This window comes from Strix uralensis, chromosome 5 (genome assembly GCF_047716275.1).
Source record: "Strix uralensis isolate ZFMK-TIS-50842 chromosome 5, bStrUra1, whole genome shotgun sequence".
Lineage (NCBI taxonomy): Eukaryota > Metazoa > Chordata > Aves > Strigiformes > Strigidae > Strix > Strix uralensis.
Genome location: NC_133976.1, coordinates 49,313,781 through 49,332,878, shown reverse-complemented (window position 1 = coordinate 49,332,878; position 19,098 = coordinate 49,313,781). Strand labels below are relative to the sequence as shown.

Below are 19,098 nucleotides of genomic sequence, written 5' to 3'. Positions count from 1 at the left end.
TTTCAAAACATTTTTTTTTTTAATTTTTAACCTTTCTTCCAATTGAAAAGTTTTTGTCCACAAAACTCCTGGTTCTTTGCAGAACTAGAATGCCACCTGATGGATGATTATCAGTAAATATTTATTTGGGTGCCATTAAACAATCTCCAGAGGCAACATCCGTATATAATTACCTGTCTCTTAGTAACTTCAGTTCCCAGTGTTTGGGAACTAAACAAACTCGCTGTCATCCAGGACAGATTTAGGATGCATGGAAACTGCCTGAATCCTTGATTGTCAAGTGAGAATAAAAAGTAGACAAAATTTATTATGAAACAGATAACGTTTTTAAGGAGGCAAAGCCAACATTTTTAGAACAGCCAAATATTTTACATTGGTATCCTTACAGGAATGGAAAATAAACACATTCGTTTACATATTAAAAACACTGTTTTGTAGTTTACTGAATGTAATTACAAAATACCTGGATTACATTGATTTGCAAGGCAAACTCTATATCAGTTTACACTTCTTGCTTATCATGTTTGTCTTGGTTCCAGCTGAAACACACAAACCAAATGCAGCAGGAGTTGGGTTGCACCTTACTAAGTGCAACGGTAGCGCATTGGCTGGAGCAGCCTGCTGCTTCTGCATCTGTCAGGGAGAACTGGAAGGGGTACAGGATGATAGCAATTGCCTGAGTTTGCATGAAATGAAGTTGGCATATAGTCTATGTAGCTTCCTAGTTTTCCCAAGATCTGGATGGTGGGAAAGAATAGTGTGAGTCATTTTCTCAGCACAGTAAGACCACGTATCTTAAATTTGTCTGTCTCAGGAAAAAGATGTGCATAACTTAGCAGAACTAGAGAATGGTTTTTCCTTCCAGCTGAAGAAAAAGTAGTGAAGAAAAAGTAGATCTGCATTTTAGCATTTAACAGGTTAGGTACTATTTTTATCCATTGACCTGGATACAGTTATTTCTGATTCATTAACAGCATACCTTAGAAGGGAACAAGGTCTGTAAGCATCTGGATACAGCAATTGGCTTTTCCTTTGCACATGTGGCTGGTGGAGTCCAGCAAGAGCCACTTTAGTATTCTGCTACCAAATGGACAATTAGCTGGAAAATCCTGTTCTTGTCAGTTGTCTGGCATTCCAGAAGTCTGAGAAAGCAAGTGAGTGTGCAAAGGTTAGGGGGAAGAAGATTTATGGCTGGAAACCTCATGGAAAGGCAAATACAGAACTGTAAGAAAAAGATCAAACAGCTGGGAAAGTGGGTTGCCCATTGAACTCATTTGAATGTAGGGGGCAATGGCACCTTTCCCTGCTTATGTTTGTAGCAATAACTCATTAATTTCCTCCCCCTTTATGCCATGAAGTACCCTTGTAGTACATATTTTAGCTATTATATGAAGAACTGGGTAGAAGAGTATTCTGCATTTTGTAAATAACTGAATATGTGTTCAAACATTCTGTGTCTAAAGCACTCCAAAACTTACTCTGAAGAAGTGACCAGCACTTCTGTAGTCTGTATTTAAATCAGAATCCAAATAAATCACTCACTCCCTGATGAATTTTGTTTACTCTTATAATCATTCTCCCTACTACGCATCATTGTTAAAAAAAATGAAGAATGGTATCAGTCACTAGAAAAGTATGCATCTGTTTTTTGTAATCATAACAAAGCATTTAGGGTGTGATCCAGAAACTTTTAGGTGTCTCACCCCGGCAGGGTGACGCACTGAGCTGTAGTTAGCCTCCATTTTGTTCAATAGACTGCCAAAAGGTTGTTCAAGAAAACTCGCATGTTGACTGGGGAGCTTCCCAGAAGTTAGGGTGCCCAGATGGAGGAGCATGTGTGAGACGAGGATACACATAAACGTTCTGATGCCTGTGCAGCGAACATGTCTTTTTTTTTCTATATAATGGCTTGCCAGTGTAAAATGCATAAACGTTCTGAAAAACAAAGGTCAGGAATGCCAGTGTACCCCCATTTTGCCCCTTCTGACTAGGAAGACATCATAGGTGGGAAAGTGCCTCCGGTGGTAATTATGAGGTAGATAAGAGGAATACAGATATTTGTGAGTTGGAATTACCTTGGTTAGAGGAAATTTAACCCAGGTCTGTCACTCATTAGTGAGCACCCTAGTTGATAGGCTATTATATTTGGTTAGACTAGTGCCAGTCTTTTGAAGGACAATGATGGGTGTACACTGGACTTAATGCTTCAATTATGTGTTGTTCAGGAATAACGCAGTGTTTCTTCCAACTACACTGAAGTAATCTCAATGGTACCTGAGAGCTGTAGGGACCTTTCCAGTTCCAAATGTGCTTGCCAAAATACTCCACTGCTTACAGAACTAGGTGGTCATGGGCGATGGGTGGGTGACTCTTTTTTTCCACACCAAACTCACTCTTCTGGGGCTTGAGCAATATTTAGCATTTAAGCAGTATTTAGACACAGCCATTTAGAGTACTAAAGTTAGTGCTGCCATTTGCACGGGTGAAGGTAAAATGGATTACATTCCGTATAAATGCTCTTCTTTCACTTTAAGATTTTTTCCATGCTGACAGTAAATTTCTTAATTGGTTAAAGACAATTCTTCTGTGACTTTAATTATCTCTATCACAGCTAAATAACTAAATAGATTAGTAGATGTATGAAATAATTGTTATGCTTTTATGCTTCTGGATGCTTTGTGGTTAAAAAAAATAAAGGCAAGAGAGATCTTTTCTTTCTATTTTAATTTTCTCTGAATCTTCTTACAAAAGGCTTTTTAAGATGTAAGTATGAACATTAAGTTAGCTATCCATGACTGACCAACCAATGTTGTCTATGGCAGAAGTTCACAAGCTGTGCCTCTGCAAAGCAGCATGCAAACACTGCCTGAGGAGCCAATATTGAAAAATGCTTCTACCCCAGCATTAACAGAAGTGAAAAATAAATTTGGGAAGCCTGTCCCAGGGTGAATATTTCTCCATATTGTCAGCTAACCCTACTGTAGCCATGGTTTGGTTGTGGTTAACTGGATGATTTGCTCAAGAAACTGGGCTGAAAAAATCCGTGGCTAACATGATTTGAATGGAAGAAATTTTGTAATGAAGAACCCATTCATCTGTGTAGTTACTACCTCTCCCTGTGGAGATTTTTTGCATTTTATTATTTCCCTTTTTTTTAAATTTTTTGGATGATTTCTCCTTAATTATGATTCAAATTGTTTTCAGTACAAACTAGATATTTGGAAATGTCCAGACTTTCCAATGTTTGGCTTATTTAGCAATGTGGTATTCCCCTTGCTGCTTTCCACTTAAGCAATTAGCTGAACATTAACCAGCATGATTGAGTATCTTAGATAGCATTCTGTGAAAAAGATGCTAAAGCACTCATTCAGCAGCCTTTGTCAACACTCTAGATCATAAATGAAGAACATAAATGAAATATTTGTTGATTTACAACTGAAAGGATGGCTTTCAACCCATTGGATGGCTAGCTAAGTCTCTGAAATGCTATTAACTGAAATTACAGATTGTGACTCATAAGCAATAATAAAAATCATTTGCAGAATGATCAAAAGCGCATACTTGAAAACTTTAATTTGAATTATCCTTTCTAGTATAATAATTTTTTTTCCTTTCACAAAAGCAACTTAAATATTCAGTATTTAAGAGATTTCAGAATATAAAAACAATCGAATAATTCTTGAGCCAAAAATAGGAAGAGGCACTTTGGTATACTGGTCTGCCTCTTGTCTACCATATATCTTCAATTTAATGCTGGTAGATGATGTGTGACTAAATCCTGTGGCCAGCTTTGAAAATCCCATTTTTGCTTAGAAGTAATTATATATGGAAATCTGTTAAGAGTACTGTAGAGGTAACTTTCATTTATGCTTAGTAAAGTGTAAAACTGGAATCTATTTATAAAGCTGTTGTTTAAGCTTCCCTTTTGTTCTGTGCTTGATTTAATTCAGTCTATTCAAGTTTTGCTCAAACAGCAGGTTTGGTCATTAGTAAATAACACAAAAATAGCTTAGCTCTTTGATCTATACAGTCCTTACATACAATGTGCCTGTAGGCATGTGTAATATAAATATTTGTAAGTGCAAATAATTAAAAGATTTTGGATAGTAGGCATGTTGAAACTAGCAGTATTTTGCAGATTTTCAGTTCCTGTTGGATGACACAGGGAACAAACAAGCAAGAAAAACCTCAAATCATCTCAAAATTTACAAAACATTTGTTTTTAATAGCAGTTATAAAAATTATTATGCTTTTAGATCACATTATTTACATAGGAAAAATGTGTAGTCTTATTTGCATAATTATAAAATGCGTAGTTATTTTAAGGGTCATGTATGGGTTGTCTCTAGATCCAGAAGTGTAAAAATTGACAAGATACATCAGAGTTCTGGTTTTATCTGGAGTGTGCTGCTGCTTTTATTAATATTACTCAGTCACTCTGGCAAAAAAGTATTTCCAATTAAAGAGTTTTGTTACTTTTTTGATTATTAGACTGTTAGGTTAAACATTGTCCTATGACAGTGACACAAGTTAGTGAACAAATCTCATTTTCCTTTTACATACTACTCAGTATTGAGAAACCCAATAAAGAAATGGATGATTTCTGGCATGAACTTCATCTCCAAAGCACACATAAGGGAAACGCTCCTGAACTCCAGTGAGTGTAACTGCTAGTCTACTGTTTAAAGGTAGAAATACTTTTTCTTAATTCTTAAAAGCAGTATAGTTAGTCCATTTTGGAGCTGGTTGTCATTAATATCTTGTCTTTTTTATAACAGTTCCAAAAATCATAGCGGGGAAGTTAACCTGAAGTTTGTTAATTTGAGGTCCACTTCGGTTTCCTCTGTGATTTTGGAGCTTATGTGAGGAGAGAGAGATGTTTCTCTGACCACTTAAAGCTAGCTCTTAAACAACTTTGAGCTCTTACACATTGCAAGGAGCTCTCAAAGGTCCTTTCAGAGACTAGCAGCATCTTTGTTGCATCTTTCCAGAGATTCAGTTGTTCATATATGTATAACTACAAAGCTTTGCATAGCATAATATACAGAGGTTTTGTAAGAAAGAGTGTTAAGTACCTAACTTCAAATTAGGTACTTATTCTCAATTCTTCACATAGGTAATTATTCTCAATAATTATTTGTACAAATATTAAATTAAAAGTATTTCTAAATGCTAGTTATGTTGAAGCAAGAGGCATTTTCAAAAGACGTGCTGCATATTGAATATGTACTTTGTGTAGAATATTGTTGATTTCTTTGTGTGTAGGTCTACCCATCATCGGGATCCTGTGGTGTCTGAAGATACAGTTTAGGGAAAGCCAAATGCAGGCTTCACCAAAAGGTCAATCCTGGCTTGTCCCATCTTTAACAGAGCATTTCTGCTGTCTCAGTTCCCTGGATCAAAAAGCTGGTCTGCCTGAAAAATAGCACAGGAAAACAAAAATGGAAGTTGTCTGCCTGGTACAGCTGGCTAAACCATCTCACCAGTGCCAGTGCAAGACGTAGGGGGAGGAGGCTGGATTGTCTTTTCCAGCAGCAGCCCACACTGGTTTTACCTAAATGAGTCAGGAAGCCATATTCTAAGAAAGCAAATGACCAGTTTTACTTGAGAGGTGAGATGAATACAAGATTTAAGATATAGAAGAGAGACATTTACTTGTGATTTAACAGCTTTAGGTAAAGTGCCCGGCAATGCTCCATCATGTTTATGTAGCTCCCAAGCAACCTTTATCATCATGCTTTCTTAGCCCCTCTAGGTTACTATAATGACACTTACTCTTTTAAATCTTTGATTTTGTCTCTTTGCTCTCCTAGAGAGTTTCATCTATGTTGTTTGATATGCTTTGGTCATAAATTGAAAGGTTGAATAGTGTTTGAAGGCAAGGCTGGAGACAAGAGCTCTCTACCTGTCACAGGGAACAGACAGGAATGAGATGTATCTTGGTTTGTGCAAAAGCAAATTCTGGTTTCAGTCCTGCCCTCGTGGAGGCTCAGGAGCCTGCACAGGCAAATTCCATACTTACAGTAAATGTACACCATCATCGGCTCTTGCTGACAGCTTTAGTCAGCTGGCACAAGAAGCTTCACAACCCGAGGCAACTTTCGATTATCCATAACTTAAATGCTTTAACATTCTGGAGATAAAGATCTGCAGCTTAAACTTGGCACGGGGCTCTGTGGGAAACCAGCAAAGCACAAGGAACAACAGAAGGCGAGGAAGTTCAGGCAGTGTAGCCAAGGAGACACCCAGGTGCATCGCAGCTAGTTATCTGGTGGTTTTCTGGCTGAGTCTCACAAGCCTGTGTGAGTACATTGCATTGCTGTTCCCTATAGGATTTAGGAGGAAAATGTAGTACCAAAGCCAAGCTGCTGCTCCTGAGAGGCCAGGGCACGTCACTTAGAGAAAATACATTTGGGCAGAGTCCAGTTGTGGTTTAGCTTGCAGTTTAAGTACCCAAATGTAATGGCTGTGATCATGAACTTTCTCCTTTTATCTTGCTGTGGTCAGGTATCATTTTGTTCCTTATCAACCATTATCGCATTAGAGGCACAAGGTTATCAAATACCTTATCAGGTAAATGACAAGTATTTAGTTAGCTTTATGTTGATGATGAAGAATATTGCAAAGTTTGTCTCTTTCTCTTCTTTGGTATCTGTAAACTTTGCAGAAACCCACCTAAGCAGAATCCTGTGCAAGTAACCTGATGGCTCAATACCAGGTTTTCCACTATTAGTCTAAAGGTACTTGCTTCCAGAAAAGATCAATTAAGTGCATTTCTGTGGTTCCCTGCCGTGAAGATTATACTATAGTGGTACGAATATGTCCTCATGAAAGATGAAGAGTATTGTTGCATTTAGACTTCAATGAAAAACTTTACTACAATCTCTTGTTACTTCATCTTTGGAGATTGCTTACTTGGGGTTTCTTGTTTCTTTTCTTTTTACTAAATAGACTTGGATTATCACTTGCTTTTGTCTTCAACTACTCCTACTTAATCCTCTTGTCAAAGCCCAAAGCTCCTGCGGGAATCCAGTGACAGATGATGTGAATGACATTGCAAAATTGGTAAGTAGCTTTTCTTTTATATTATTCTTTATGTTAAAATTAATCAGTGGCTAATGACACATTTTTAAGCAAAGTTAGCAAATCTATATTAGAACCAGGGTAATATTTTTAAAAAAATTAAAATTCCATCAACATCTGTCACTTGATCAAAACCAAAACCTTTGTTGCAGAGACTGGAGAATAGTTTCAGAGTTCATTGAAGAAATGACCTTCTTGACCAAGCTGGAGTGTATGTACATATGTGTTTTCCTCCCTCCAAACTTCTATAAAAATTGTCAAAAGTCTTGATTTCCTCAAACATTGTCTGGAATTAGATTGCCTCTCGTGCAGATGAAAGATTATTGTCTTTGTGTTACTGATCTGCGTGGAGCAGACTGGCGGCAAACACAACTGAACCAGAAGACTTTACCTTAGGTACATGGCAAACTTGTGCCATATATAACAATAGTATCATATTAGACATCATTGTAACAATCAAGGCAATAATGATTGAACAGCTCTTACAGTCTTTAGATGTGAGTGGGCTACACTCATTACGTGTTTCTCTACTTGCTGTACCTAGAAGTTCAGGTCTGAAGGACTCATGGCTTCATATAAGAACTGAATCCATTTAAGTACATTTTAACTGTTACTTAATTGAACACTGCATTAACCTGAAAAACTGCATCTCCTTGTGTGAAGTCAGTTGGTATTTAACTCCACTGAAGTCAGTGATTATGCTAACTTACAGTAGTGTAGGATCTAACACCAAAGTTTTTAAGAAATAACAACCATACCTTCATCTACATACTGACTTTAGCTGAAAATTATGGCTTCATTATGGAAAAAACAGTTGCAATACCAGCATTAATATTATCAAACACTTAATTTGGAGTCCCTTACATTTGCTGCCAGTGCAGTGTTCTTAACTTGTTTTCTTTGGGCATTGTTATATACATTGGCACATAGTGTAAATCTCTGGGGGTGCTCTGTAGTCCTGCTCAGATGCTTACTGTTTCACATTAGTCCCTCTAGGCAGAATTCTGAAGTATTGGCATGTTTATTCAAGATAATATTTCAACTCTTGAAAGAGTATTAAGCTTTGATTTAAACCTGTTGAAAGCATGACAGAATAACAGAACTCCTGTGAGAGCTGGTGAAATTGTCTAGTACAGGAATAGCAATAACATTTTGTCAATTATGTATATTCAGAACAAATGCTTTAACTTGCCCTTTAGTGCAATTTAAACTTCAAGAATGTATAAATACAGGTTACAAAAATTTGCATGCAGCTTGAGCAATCACACTTTGCTTTTGAGATATACTATGAAAGAAACCTAATATAAAAATTAGGTTAGTTTTTAATTTGACTGTGACTTTATTGTGTTCCTACATCTTCCTCCAGCCTAGTCCAGCAACTGCAGTTCTTGCACATATCCCTGCAAGCACTTTGTTTCCATACCCCCACCCTCCTTCTCATCCCTTCTTAGTTCTCCACATGCAGCATGGTTGCTTGCTCCCTCCCATGCCCCCTAGGCATGATGTCTACCTGAGCAATGTTTCAAGCACTTGCCAGATTTATATCCCCTTTCGCTTGGGCTGCTGACTGAGCAGGAAGGACTTTGTGTGGCAACTGTTCTGGTGTATGTGCTGCTTGTCCTGGAAGAAAACCTCTGCCAACTGTTCAGGTTGCACTGTGCTTCTACTGCTCCCAAGCCTGAGCAGAGTCGGGTAGGGCTGAGCTGCTATGGCCTCAGTAAGGATGCTGTACGGTCCTTTTCCTGACTTAGAACCATACCTTTCAGATTCTCTGCCAAATGCAAAATTTGGGTGAAGTTAACTAGCAAGCTCAAAGATATTTTGGGCTGGAGAGATAACAGAGAGATGCGAAAATACAAAGCCCAGACACCTGTATTCTCTCTGTTTTGAGTTGTGCCTCTAAGAATGTTTTGAGGAAAGTCTGTATCCCTGTTTTGTCTGTCTGTGTTAAGATTTGCATAGAATTTTCATGTGGAAATAATTTCCGTAAAGCCACTTGAGAATTGAAAGGATAACATGGGAAGAAGTTTAGTATCTTAAATTTAGTATAAGAACTCTTGGCTTCCATTAAACTGACTATATTGCAGGTTGGTCATTCTCTTTTGAAATGTCACACCATGACAACTACACAAAAAGGTTAAAGTACTTTTAAAACAAAATAACATTAGCTGACAGTGTAAATACAAGAAGGGAGAAATTCACAGAGAATGCTGACTGATTACATTGCTAAAAAGTACAATTTTTTAATGCTATATGAAATATATCCTTAGTACATATAATATGGACTCCGACATGATGTTGCTTAAAAATAAGTGCAGGAGACCCTACAACTCTTGTAAATTACTATAAATGTTTTTGTACCACTTCTGCTTTTTGAAACAAAATATCCTTATTGAATTAAGGAATGATATTCTGATGACTTATGTCTTCAGAGTTAGACATAGAATCCATAGGTGGTTGGTTAGGTTCTTTATTGATCCTATTGGCCTTTAAAAGTCTTATTTCTCCACTGATCCAAAGACTTTGTTCCAGTAGGACATATGTCTTTAATAAATGTCCTTGCCTTTCACACTGAGAACAAATGGTAACACCGAGGATTTCACAGAAGTTAATGTTATTGCCCATAGTTATTGTGATGTTATCCACAAGCTCTATCACATCTGCTGAGAGTGGTACGATAGTTGTTTCTAAAGGCTTTAATCTTGGCCACGCTGTCGTGTTCTTTAAACCCTTTTGTCCAAAGTCATATCTGTGTGCAATAAACTAGCTCTTCAGCAGTAGTACACAAGTCCCAGTTTAGGATATTGGCCTCTCTTCTTCCTGTCTCATCAAAAATGCTCAGACATCAGCTTAGATTCAGTATGGCCTGAATCCTCCACTGAGGCAGATTATGATCTCTTCATCTCCCCAAAATGTTTGTCTTCCCTGGGCCTTTTCTCCTCACTGTAAAGGTATATCACCATGTCTCACCAGCCATTCAGGTCTATAATGAAGGTGTTCATTTCGGCTCTTGACACTTCACAGACCCTTTTAAGCTGACTTTTAAAACCTCCATTGTTTTTTCTGTCATAACAGAAAAAATTGTTTTTGTAGCTCTCTGTCTGTACAAATTGGCTTTTCTTCCAGATTCTTGGTGGATAAAAATCCAGTCTACTGAAAAGTCTTCTTCTGGCTTCTATTTCTATAATTTTGCCCTTCTGTCTATTAATTTGCTGCTCTGACCCTGTATCTTCTACTTATTTCCTTCAAGCTGTTCCTCCTTTTTTTCATTACCAATGGCAAGCTTCTTGGTTTTGCCTTCAAAGGCACTAACTATTAACACTGCCTGTGATGTCTTAACATGCACTGAGTTTGCCTTCTTGTCCTAGCTTCTCCTCGTTATTTCCATGGTATCTGTTATGCTCTTCGTGGCTGCCAGAAGAATGCTGCTTGATGAACTCCTGGCAGATTCTCATACTCTTCCTATCGCATGCTAAAATTCTTTGCAGCATGAATCCATGTCCCCCTTCTTTCTTTTTCCTACTCTGTTCTTCCTGACTTCTACTGCAGTTCACCTACTGCTTGCAAAACAGTGCCACAATTGCCTACCAAACTCTTTTGCTTGTAGCTTGATACAACCTAGTCTTCATTTATTTGGTTCTGGGCTTCTTGTTCCAAGTTCTGTAAACCCCCTATATTACTGGTAGAAAACCCCTGAGCATGGCTGCAACTGGGTTCTGTTCGACTGCATTGTATTCTAGGAATATCAGAAGAACATGCCTCAGTCATACTTTCTGTGAATATAGACTAGGGATGTCTACTAAGCCTAAGCTATTGGAAAATAAATAAGGCACAGTGAGTGGTGCCTGAAAATGTGGGTCATTTGCCTAATCAGTTTTGTGTTGAGTGATAAATTGAGGACAGATGTATGGTATAACTTATTTTGAGTGGTGTTAATCTGGATTTTCACTAGCATCATACTAGACTCATACCACAAACTGGAATTGGAAAGAAAGAACAGACTCAATAACAATAAGGCTTCTGAGCATTAATCAACCCAAAACCAAACCAAACGCGTATCTCTTCATACAAAAATGACTTGTATTTTCTGTAAGATTAAATTTATTCAACTCTTTATAATATAATTTTCTCATATGAAGAATGTGTTCTAAGTAAAATGGTTTTAAGAAGCAAAGCACAATTGAACAATCATTTTTTGTTTGTCTTTTAATAGTGAGAACTTTAAAAGAGCATAATTTCATACCTGTAGAGAACAAAAGTATTTACAGAGTACCCATTCTGCATTACTAATCACTTGAACTTCTGCTTCTTTTTAAATGAAGATATCTGGAGGGAAACACGTTACTTCATGAACAAATGTTCTGTTTTATGAAACTCTAATTGCAACACCTGTCAATAAAGCCTGTCCCCATTGTTCTTTTCAGCACAGCAAGTCAGCAGAAATCTGCATTGCTGTAATTGTGACTCTGATTTTGCATTAGAATAGGAATCTGTTGTATGTGTTTGTTAAATATGAACATCAAACCTACATATAGGTAGAATTTTCACTGGGCTGTGCAGTTTTTATAGAATGTACTTTATATACTCTATATATTTTGGTTTCATCCATTAACAAAATCTGATATTCACCTCCTCCTCCATGATCCACTTGTTTAATGCAATTTCTTTCTTTTCAATGTTGGAAGCCCAAACAATACCCAGCATTTACTGACCAGGTTGCTTGTTCAAGACATGCTGTTTCATACACTTTGCCTCCACATTGCATCTTTTCTGTAAATGTGTACTTTACAGTCTCTGCAACATTTGATATTTATTTTTAAATGGCTCTAACTCTCCTGAGTGAAGGGGTTATAAAAATGATCCAGTGTTGTTAACCTGCAAATAATCTGCCACTGTGACTATAAGAAGTGTGAATGGAAATCGTTAGCATGTTGTCTTAAGCCAAATGATGAGGATTTTATTAACTGCTTCATTAGCAGATGAGATAGAGTAGATTGCAGAGATGATGGACAGAAAGTGGAAGCTCCTGCAGGAAAATAAAAGCCTAAGATGCAAAGAAGGGAGATACAGAGTTATTAATGAGTAGGAAAAGGGGAATGATGACGAGAGAAACGGAAGGTAGAAATGGTAGCCAGAAGGAAAGTATGGTTTTCCCATCATATGCCCCAGAGTAAAAAAGAAATCACTAACAATTGTAAATGATAATTTTTACTTTATTAACTTACTTTATCTTTGATCTGTGTATAAAAAAAAAATATTTACACTTGTCTCCTTAAAATTTTTAAAACAGTCACAATAAAGAGAATTTCCAGGAGCAGTAGTCCTTATTTCAAAACACTTGACTGCAGTTAGGCCATCTCTCATGTTCTGCTGTTGCAATGAAAGAGTAGGTTATGGAACCCAAATCACTTTTACAACATCCCTTTTTCATCTCCCTGTATATGTGACCATGATCATATTTTAAAAGTATATTTGGGTTATGCAATACAACAGTGCTGTATTAAATATTCAGATGTCTCTATGTTAAAAGGAATCTTACACTTCCCAGTTTGAGATTTTGTTACAAATGGCAATATAGCACTTAATATTGGTTTTATATGGATTTAAATAAGTAAGTCAAGATGCCCTGTTTTTCATCTCTTCTCAGACCCTGATAGGGTTTCTACAACCCCACACACCCATTAAATCAGAGAAACTTTTTGTGGCATTTTAATTGCAATGCAGGGTTCTTTTAGTTCTATACACTACTTTCCAAGGTTATCAGGTGATGTTCTCTATAATCATCAAAACTGTTACTTTTGTCTAAACCAAGGTAAGTCATGGAGGCAGGTGTTTTGTTGCCCCCAAATTTGTTATTGTACTTAAGGAGTTGAGTACAGGAACCAAAAAAGCCACTCCAGGACGCAGGGAGTTTCATGGGATAGTCCCTTTCAGTCCCTCTTTGCTCAGGTAGCTCAAAGCCCTCTTGTCGTCTGCCCCTTGCTGGGAGCCACAGCAGTCAGGCACCCTGCACAGAGTGGGTATGCAGAGTCCTTTCATTCCTTTCTGGATCATTTCAGCAGTTGAAAATCAAGCGGTTGGTTTTGGATCGTAGTCTTGGTGGTTAGTCTTCAATGAAATTTCAAGATTCATTTCAGGAAAGCAAGAGAGTACCAAATGCACAGATTTAGTATAATCATATTCTTCACTCTTACATCAGGGGCTCTACCCTATTTTCTGCATGTGAGTTGAGAGGTCCAACTGGGACACAAATATAACTCCCTCACTTGGACTGAGCTCCATCATTTACCATCAGCAGAGCATCTGGCATGTGGAGTTTAATCAATAAAACTTTAACAAGTTGTTTCATCTTGAGGCAGGGCATATATTTTGTGTTTGACACTCTCCCCCCCAATGATCTTCATTTTTAGTAGTAAATTCAAAAATATCTTTTCCGATTCACAGTCTGTCAAGGAGAAAAATACCTGAGGCTGAGCTGTATTCTCTGGCTTTGTCTGAGAAGCTGTAAGAGCTCTTGGGCAGTTACATTTTTTTAACTGTGCATGCAAAGTGCTTGACAGGCTCTGATGACAGTAGATTGTATACATAATGCATATCAATTCTTGTAGTGTTCATTGATATGGAACAAATTTAATCTTCCAGTGACCTTTCTTAAAGAACAGTGCTTTTGCTGACATTGCTAAGTATTGAATCCCTCTAGAGTGAGTATGGGAAACTTTGCACATACAGTAGCATCTTCACTATCTTTGCTGATTGAAGTGCTACTAATCCTACCTTTCTAGGCACACAAAGGAAGCTGGAAAAGAAACTGGATTACCTATTAATGTGTCATGATGTCAGAATGTTTTCAGAGGAAGAAAAAATATACAAAAAATTGTGGGTGAGGATTTAAAATAAATTGGATGCTCTAAATAAAAAACAAATGTATTGCATATTTTTCAGTATTTATAGTATCTTGAATCAACTTCCCAAAATGCCAGGTAAGTAGAAATTGATACAGGGAATTCTAGTGAGACTTCTGCAACTGCTACTTTGGGAATGTGTAGGTATAAAAATAAAAAAAAAAAAGATCTGTGGAAAGGAATTTACCAGGATCATTTGTATAAAACTTGTTTTTTAAAGCTGTAGGAGAAAGCTAGGTGTCATTGAACTGAAAGATTGTGGCTCAGCCCACGTTGTAAATAAAAAATTGTTTGGAATTCACTAGTGACTGACTGTGCGTAAGTATTGTCCTTGATCATTTCTAGAACCACAATATTTTGAAATTGTTGTTTTAATTTTTAATTGGAACTAAATTTTAATTAACAAATAAAACATTCTGTTGTGCCAAACAAAACACTACCTAAAAACTGCACAGGAAAAAAAAATAATCCCTGTGCTGGTTGCTATAGCAGCAGAATCAAAAGCAGCCATAACAGAATGATCTTTCACCTGAAGAAGAAGAAATGCTTTGGTGAACAAAGTACAGATTCTGGTTCACCAAAGAAATTATGTGTGTGCTTATTGTGTTTTGACTGAATGGATTTCAAACAAAGATGAGAAATATCAGTTGAATCTTTCACTGATACAAAAGAAAATAGGTTTGCTCTATCACTAAGTATCATAGTATTGGTAAACCTTTTGAAAAAAGTACTTCAAGAGATTGTGGATCCTGTCAGTGTCACCCTCTTCATCTCCCCACTCAGCACATTCCCTAGATGATCAGCCACGTCTCACAGTAGTGTTGGATTCCATCTGTGGCAGATTGCATTGTATATTCAGTGAGAACCCTTCTTCCACTCTTGTCCTTGCTTCAACACAGCCCATACTCACCCACATCTGCAAAGCCACATTCACCTTACATGTGCAGAAGCTCTTCTTTGCCCCAGGACATTGCTGTGATATAATTATATTGCTTATTGTTAGTAAGAGGCACAGCTTCAAAATTAAAGATGTGCTCAAGTGTTTTTCTGACCTGGTACATAACTAAGGGCAAGGCAGGGAAGATTCAGATGCTTGCTGAAGTTGGAAATTATTTGAAGGAATGAGCCTTAGAGACTACTAAGTCCTCTACTGTTTGCAGTGGTTGGGGTTAGATAGAAATCGTTACATAAACACTTCAAGACATGCCACTAAAAGATGAAAATGCAGTGGAGTTTCTGCAGTAATGAATAACCTCATATCACGTCTCTTTACCACATTACTGATTTTAATTCTGCTGGGAAGTGGTAGCATTAAACATGATCAGATCGGATCTGGGAATGTTACAGAGGTGTGGAAGGATGCTTCATTTGTGAGCAAACAAGAGTCAGTAGCAGTTCCACTGGAAACCGAAGTATGTAAGTTTTTGCACCTGGTAGGTTGCTGAAAATTTGTGTTGAATATTTGATAGATTTTGTTGAGTACGGCCATGGAAATTAAGCCTTACTTTGTTTAGTCAGCAATAACTTTTTTATTATCTGTTTATTGTAGGTTGGAAATCTCCCAAATGATTATATGATAACACTTAAATATGTCCCGAAGATGGATAGTCTGGTATGTACAACCACTTCAAGTTAATCCCAATAAAATAGCCCACTGGAACCAGTAATGGCAGTAGCATTTTGTACCTAGTCCTATAGCTTAGTAAGTTACAGTTAAATAATGGTTATTTCACTTTTCATATACTTTGCAAGTATTCATTTAAAAGAAATGTAGAGATTCCTGGAGTCACTTAAACCCTTTTTAATTACAGGAATCTTAGAAAAATGATTCTTCATATTAAATTTTTTAACATTTTCTCTGGAAAAAGTCAGACTACGGTATTATTTCATCATGTCAATTGAAAATTGTTGCTTGCTTAAAGAAATAGTTTCTCTATAATTGTACTTTGGAATATACTGTAGAATGTCCTCCTCGTTTCAGCCACTGGAAATGCCATTAAAGCACAACAAATACTGAGTAGCCAATAAAGAGAACCCTAAATTCAGCAAGTGGTAGTGTCACTAACTAAACAAACTGGTAGAAAGTGAGGACATTATTTCATTCAAACATGCTTTGTATTATTCTTTCTATATAATCCCATAGTTAATACATAGTGATACTTTCAAATAACCATCATCTACCTTCTTTAAAATTCTGTAACATTTTGTATTAAAAGCTTTTTTGTACTATCTTATTGCTTATTTTACTAAATATTTTTGATGTTTTTCCTTAATTAAAAAAAAATATTATTAGAATGATGCATGGTTGTTGCATACACTGCAAGAAAAAGGAGAGAAGGAAACAAGGTGAAAGTAGAAATTATGCTGAACGCTATACTGTACTCTATTGTTTTAAGGAAAGACAAAAAGTAAGAAAAGGACTAGTTTATCATTTAAACTGAACACTATTGTGCCTGTCTTAAGAACTGTACACATGCATCAGCAGTTGGAAATCATCTGGTAGATGTAAGTTTGTGTCTGTACAAAGTTTTTATTATGAAAATCCAATTTGTGTGATACACATGTAAAAATGCATTCTATCCTACAACATCGTTACAAATCTAGCAATATTGCCTATTGATAAAATGATTCCCTATTGAGAACGATGCCAGAAGCAACATTCTCTCAGTCCTGAATAATAAGATGGCTGGAGGAAAAGGAGGCTGTGGGACAGAGAAGGGCCCTGAGCTGTGAGGTTACGAGGTATTATGGCAGATCTGGCAGTGTTCTTACGAGTTTTGTTGGGAGCTCAAGATGTTTACTAAAACTTAGAGTACTTCAGAAAACCTGGTTTAAACTTGATTCCTTAGACAGAAAATCTCCGCAGAACAAATGCTATGGGAGTCAGGTACTAGATACTATATAATATAATTAAACTAATGGAAAAATTTCCATTTCGGAAAATAGCCAATATCCAGAGAAAAAGGAAGTAAGACTGGCTGCCACCATCCCCTGGCTGCAGTGCTTTTTGAAATTCTATTATTTTGGTGCCTGATGTGATGAGATTCTTGTCTGTGGAGGACAGCCATAGTCTAAGCGCTGCTTCCAGCTTTCTGGATGAGGGTGGTAGCTGATGGATGAGAGCTGGGCTGGGTCGGGGTTGTCCCCTTCGCCGTGCTCCTGGGGAGGTTGGCACGGCGGATGAAGAAGGCCAGGGAGCCTGCTTGAGTCATGAGTCCTGGTTGTTCTCACCGCTTAACTCTTACCTCGCTCCACAGTTCAGTTTTGGCTGCCAGTACATGGTTTCTTTTCTATAATTTAAATGCCATGTCATCTTGCTGCATCATATCCAGAAACTTAGATCCAGTTTACATTTATGACAAGCAGCCAAGAAATAAATAGGAAGATGAGAAGTTCAGAGCTGGGATTTCCATATTCTGTTTGCTCGTACACGACTTTCAGTCATGGTGATGGTTCAGCTCTTGGCCACATGTCTTTGCAAGAGGATGTATTCAGCGGTATTCACATCCCACTTTGACAAATTCCTCTCTGGGGGTTTCAGGTTGTGTTACGCATACCACAGCAAAGGCTGGCTGAATAAGTAGGTTTTGCTCTGGGTTCTGCAAGGGCCCTGAAAGCTGGGAAACCCACGGCTTTTGTGTAAGTTGAATGCCCTTTGTTCAGCACTGAAAGGATTGAAACAGTGCTCTTCGATTTTTTTCAATAGATTTCAATCTTCAGTGCGTGCATAAAGTGGGAAATGTACCCAAGGTAGCAAGTCTCAAATGCAGATGACTAAAGGTAAGAAGGCAGGGTGACTGCAAAGCAGATGGGAAGCCAGTGTAGTGCATGTAACAGGAACAGACTGACCCAATCCATTAAACAGAAGGGTTGTTGCATTATGCACTAAGTCAAGGCATCTGAGTGGCTTTAAAAGTAGTCTCACATAGAGTGAACTGAGTAGTCTAACCTGGAGGTTAAAAGGCAAAAATGACAGCAACAGGGGCTGAACTCAGAAGAGGAGATAAACTTCAAACTTTTAGATAGATGTAGAAAGAAAAAGCTAATTGAGGACTAACTGGAAGTACAAGGGAAGTCAGGTTTGCAATTGCCCTAAAACATACATCTTGGTCAAAAGCAGAGTTAAACCTCCATTTCTCCTTGCAAACAATGTCACATTTCTCAACTTCAGCGGTTTCATCCCTGTGTTTGATAGGTATTGAGATAGCAAGTGATAGCACAGCTTGCTATTACTGAAAAGAAAACTTGAAGCTCTTCTGAAATACAGCTTTGTAGGTCAGAACGGTTCAATCAGAGGACACTCCCACACACATGCTAAACCGTGGGAGCAACAAAATAGATTCCCTGCTGGAATTGCCAAATGCTCACTAGGAGAAGCAGCAAGCTTTTGCTAGTCCCTGCCAAAGGAGAATGCACAACCGCAAAACCTCGGAGGAAAACAGTTTCCAGTTTTGCAGTTCAGGGAAGCACAGAAATTCTGTGTCCATGTTCCTGCACCAAAGCAGAGGAAATTGCATTGTCTGTCTCATGAGAGCAATGGGACATGGCATAACACATGCTTCTTGAACGGAATACATTTCACTAAGCTTTCTCTGATTTATTTGCTTTTGCCTCTCCCCTCCCATTATTGTGCTTGAAGGAAAAAAGAGAAGCAGAATCAAGCCAAACACCATCCATTTCACATTTTGTTTAATTCTTTTTTAAGTCATTGCTGAGATAATTACGGAAGGTGATAATACTGATTTGCACTTGTTGTCAGTGTGTGAGAGCGCTGTACACAAAAGTAAAAAGTCAGGTGGAGCTGAACAATGTATTTACATTTGGTTCTCTAAGCTTGGAAGCCTAATAGTCTGGTTAGTCTTTGAAAGCATTCTGGTTTTCTTCATCAAAAACATTTACACATCAAGGCAGAACACCTGTGTCACCAAGAAAGTAATTTGTTGCCAAGTGATGATATTGATAGTAGTGGATAAATCTCTTTTGAATAAAAGAATCTGTATGCAGGTTTATTGCAGAAATTGAGTAAAAGGAGATTAAGTCTGGAAGCAGATACATCACCAAACATTTATTGTGCATTACAGAAGGTGGAGTGGATGGACTCGGTGGATGCTGC

The 19,098-nt window shown here is 37.6% G+C and overlaps 1 protein-coding gene across 2 annotated transcripts in view; it reads left to right on the top strand.

Moving 5' to 3' along the window:
* KITLG (KIT ligand) overlaps nucleotides 1–19,098 on the top strand; it is a 57,322-nt gene that overhangs the window by 19,038 nt on the left and 19,186 nt on the right. For both annotated transcript variants that reach the window (XM_074870711.1, XM_074870709.1), the window contains exons 2-3: nucleotides 6,952–7,065; nucleotides 15,535–15,597. In XM_074870711.1, the coding sequence (XP_074726812.1) occupies nucleotides 6,952–7,065; nucleotides 15,535–15,597 (177 nt within the window). The remainder of the gene's footprint in view (nucleotides 1–6,951; nucleotides 7,066–15,534; nucleotides 15,598–19,098) is intronic.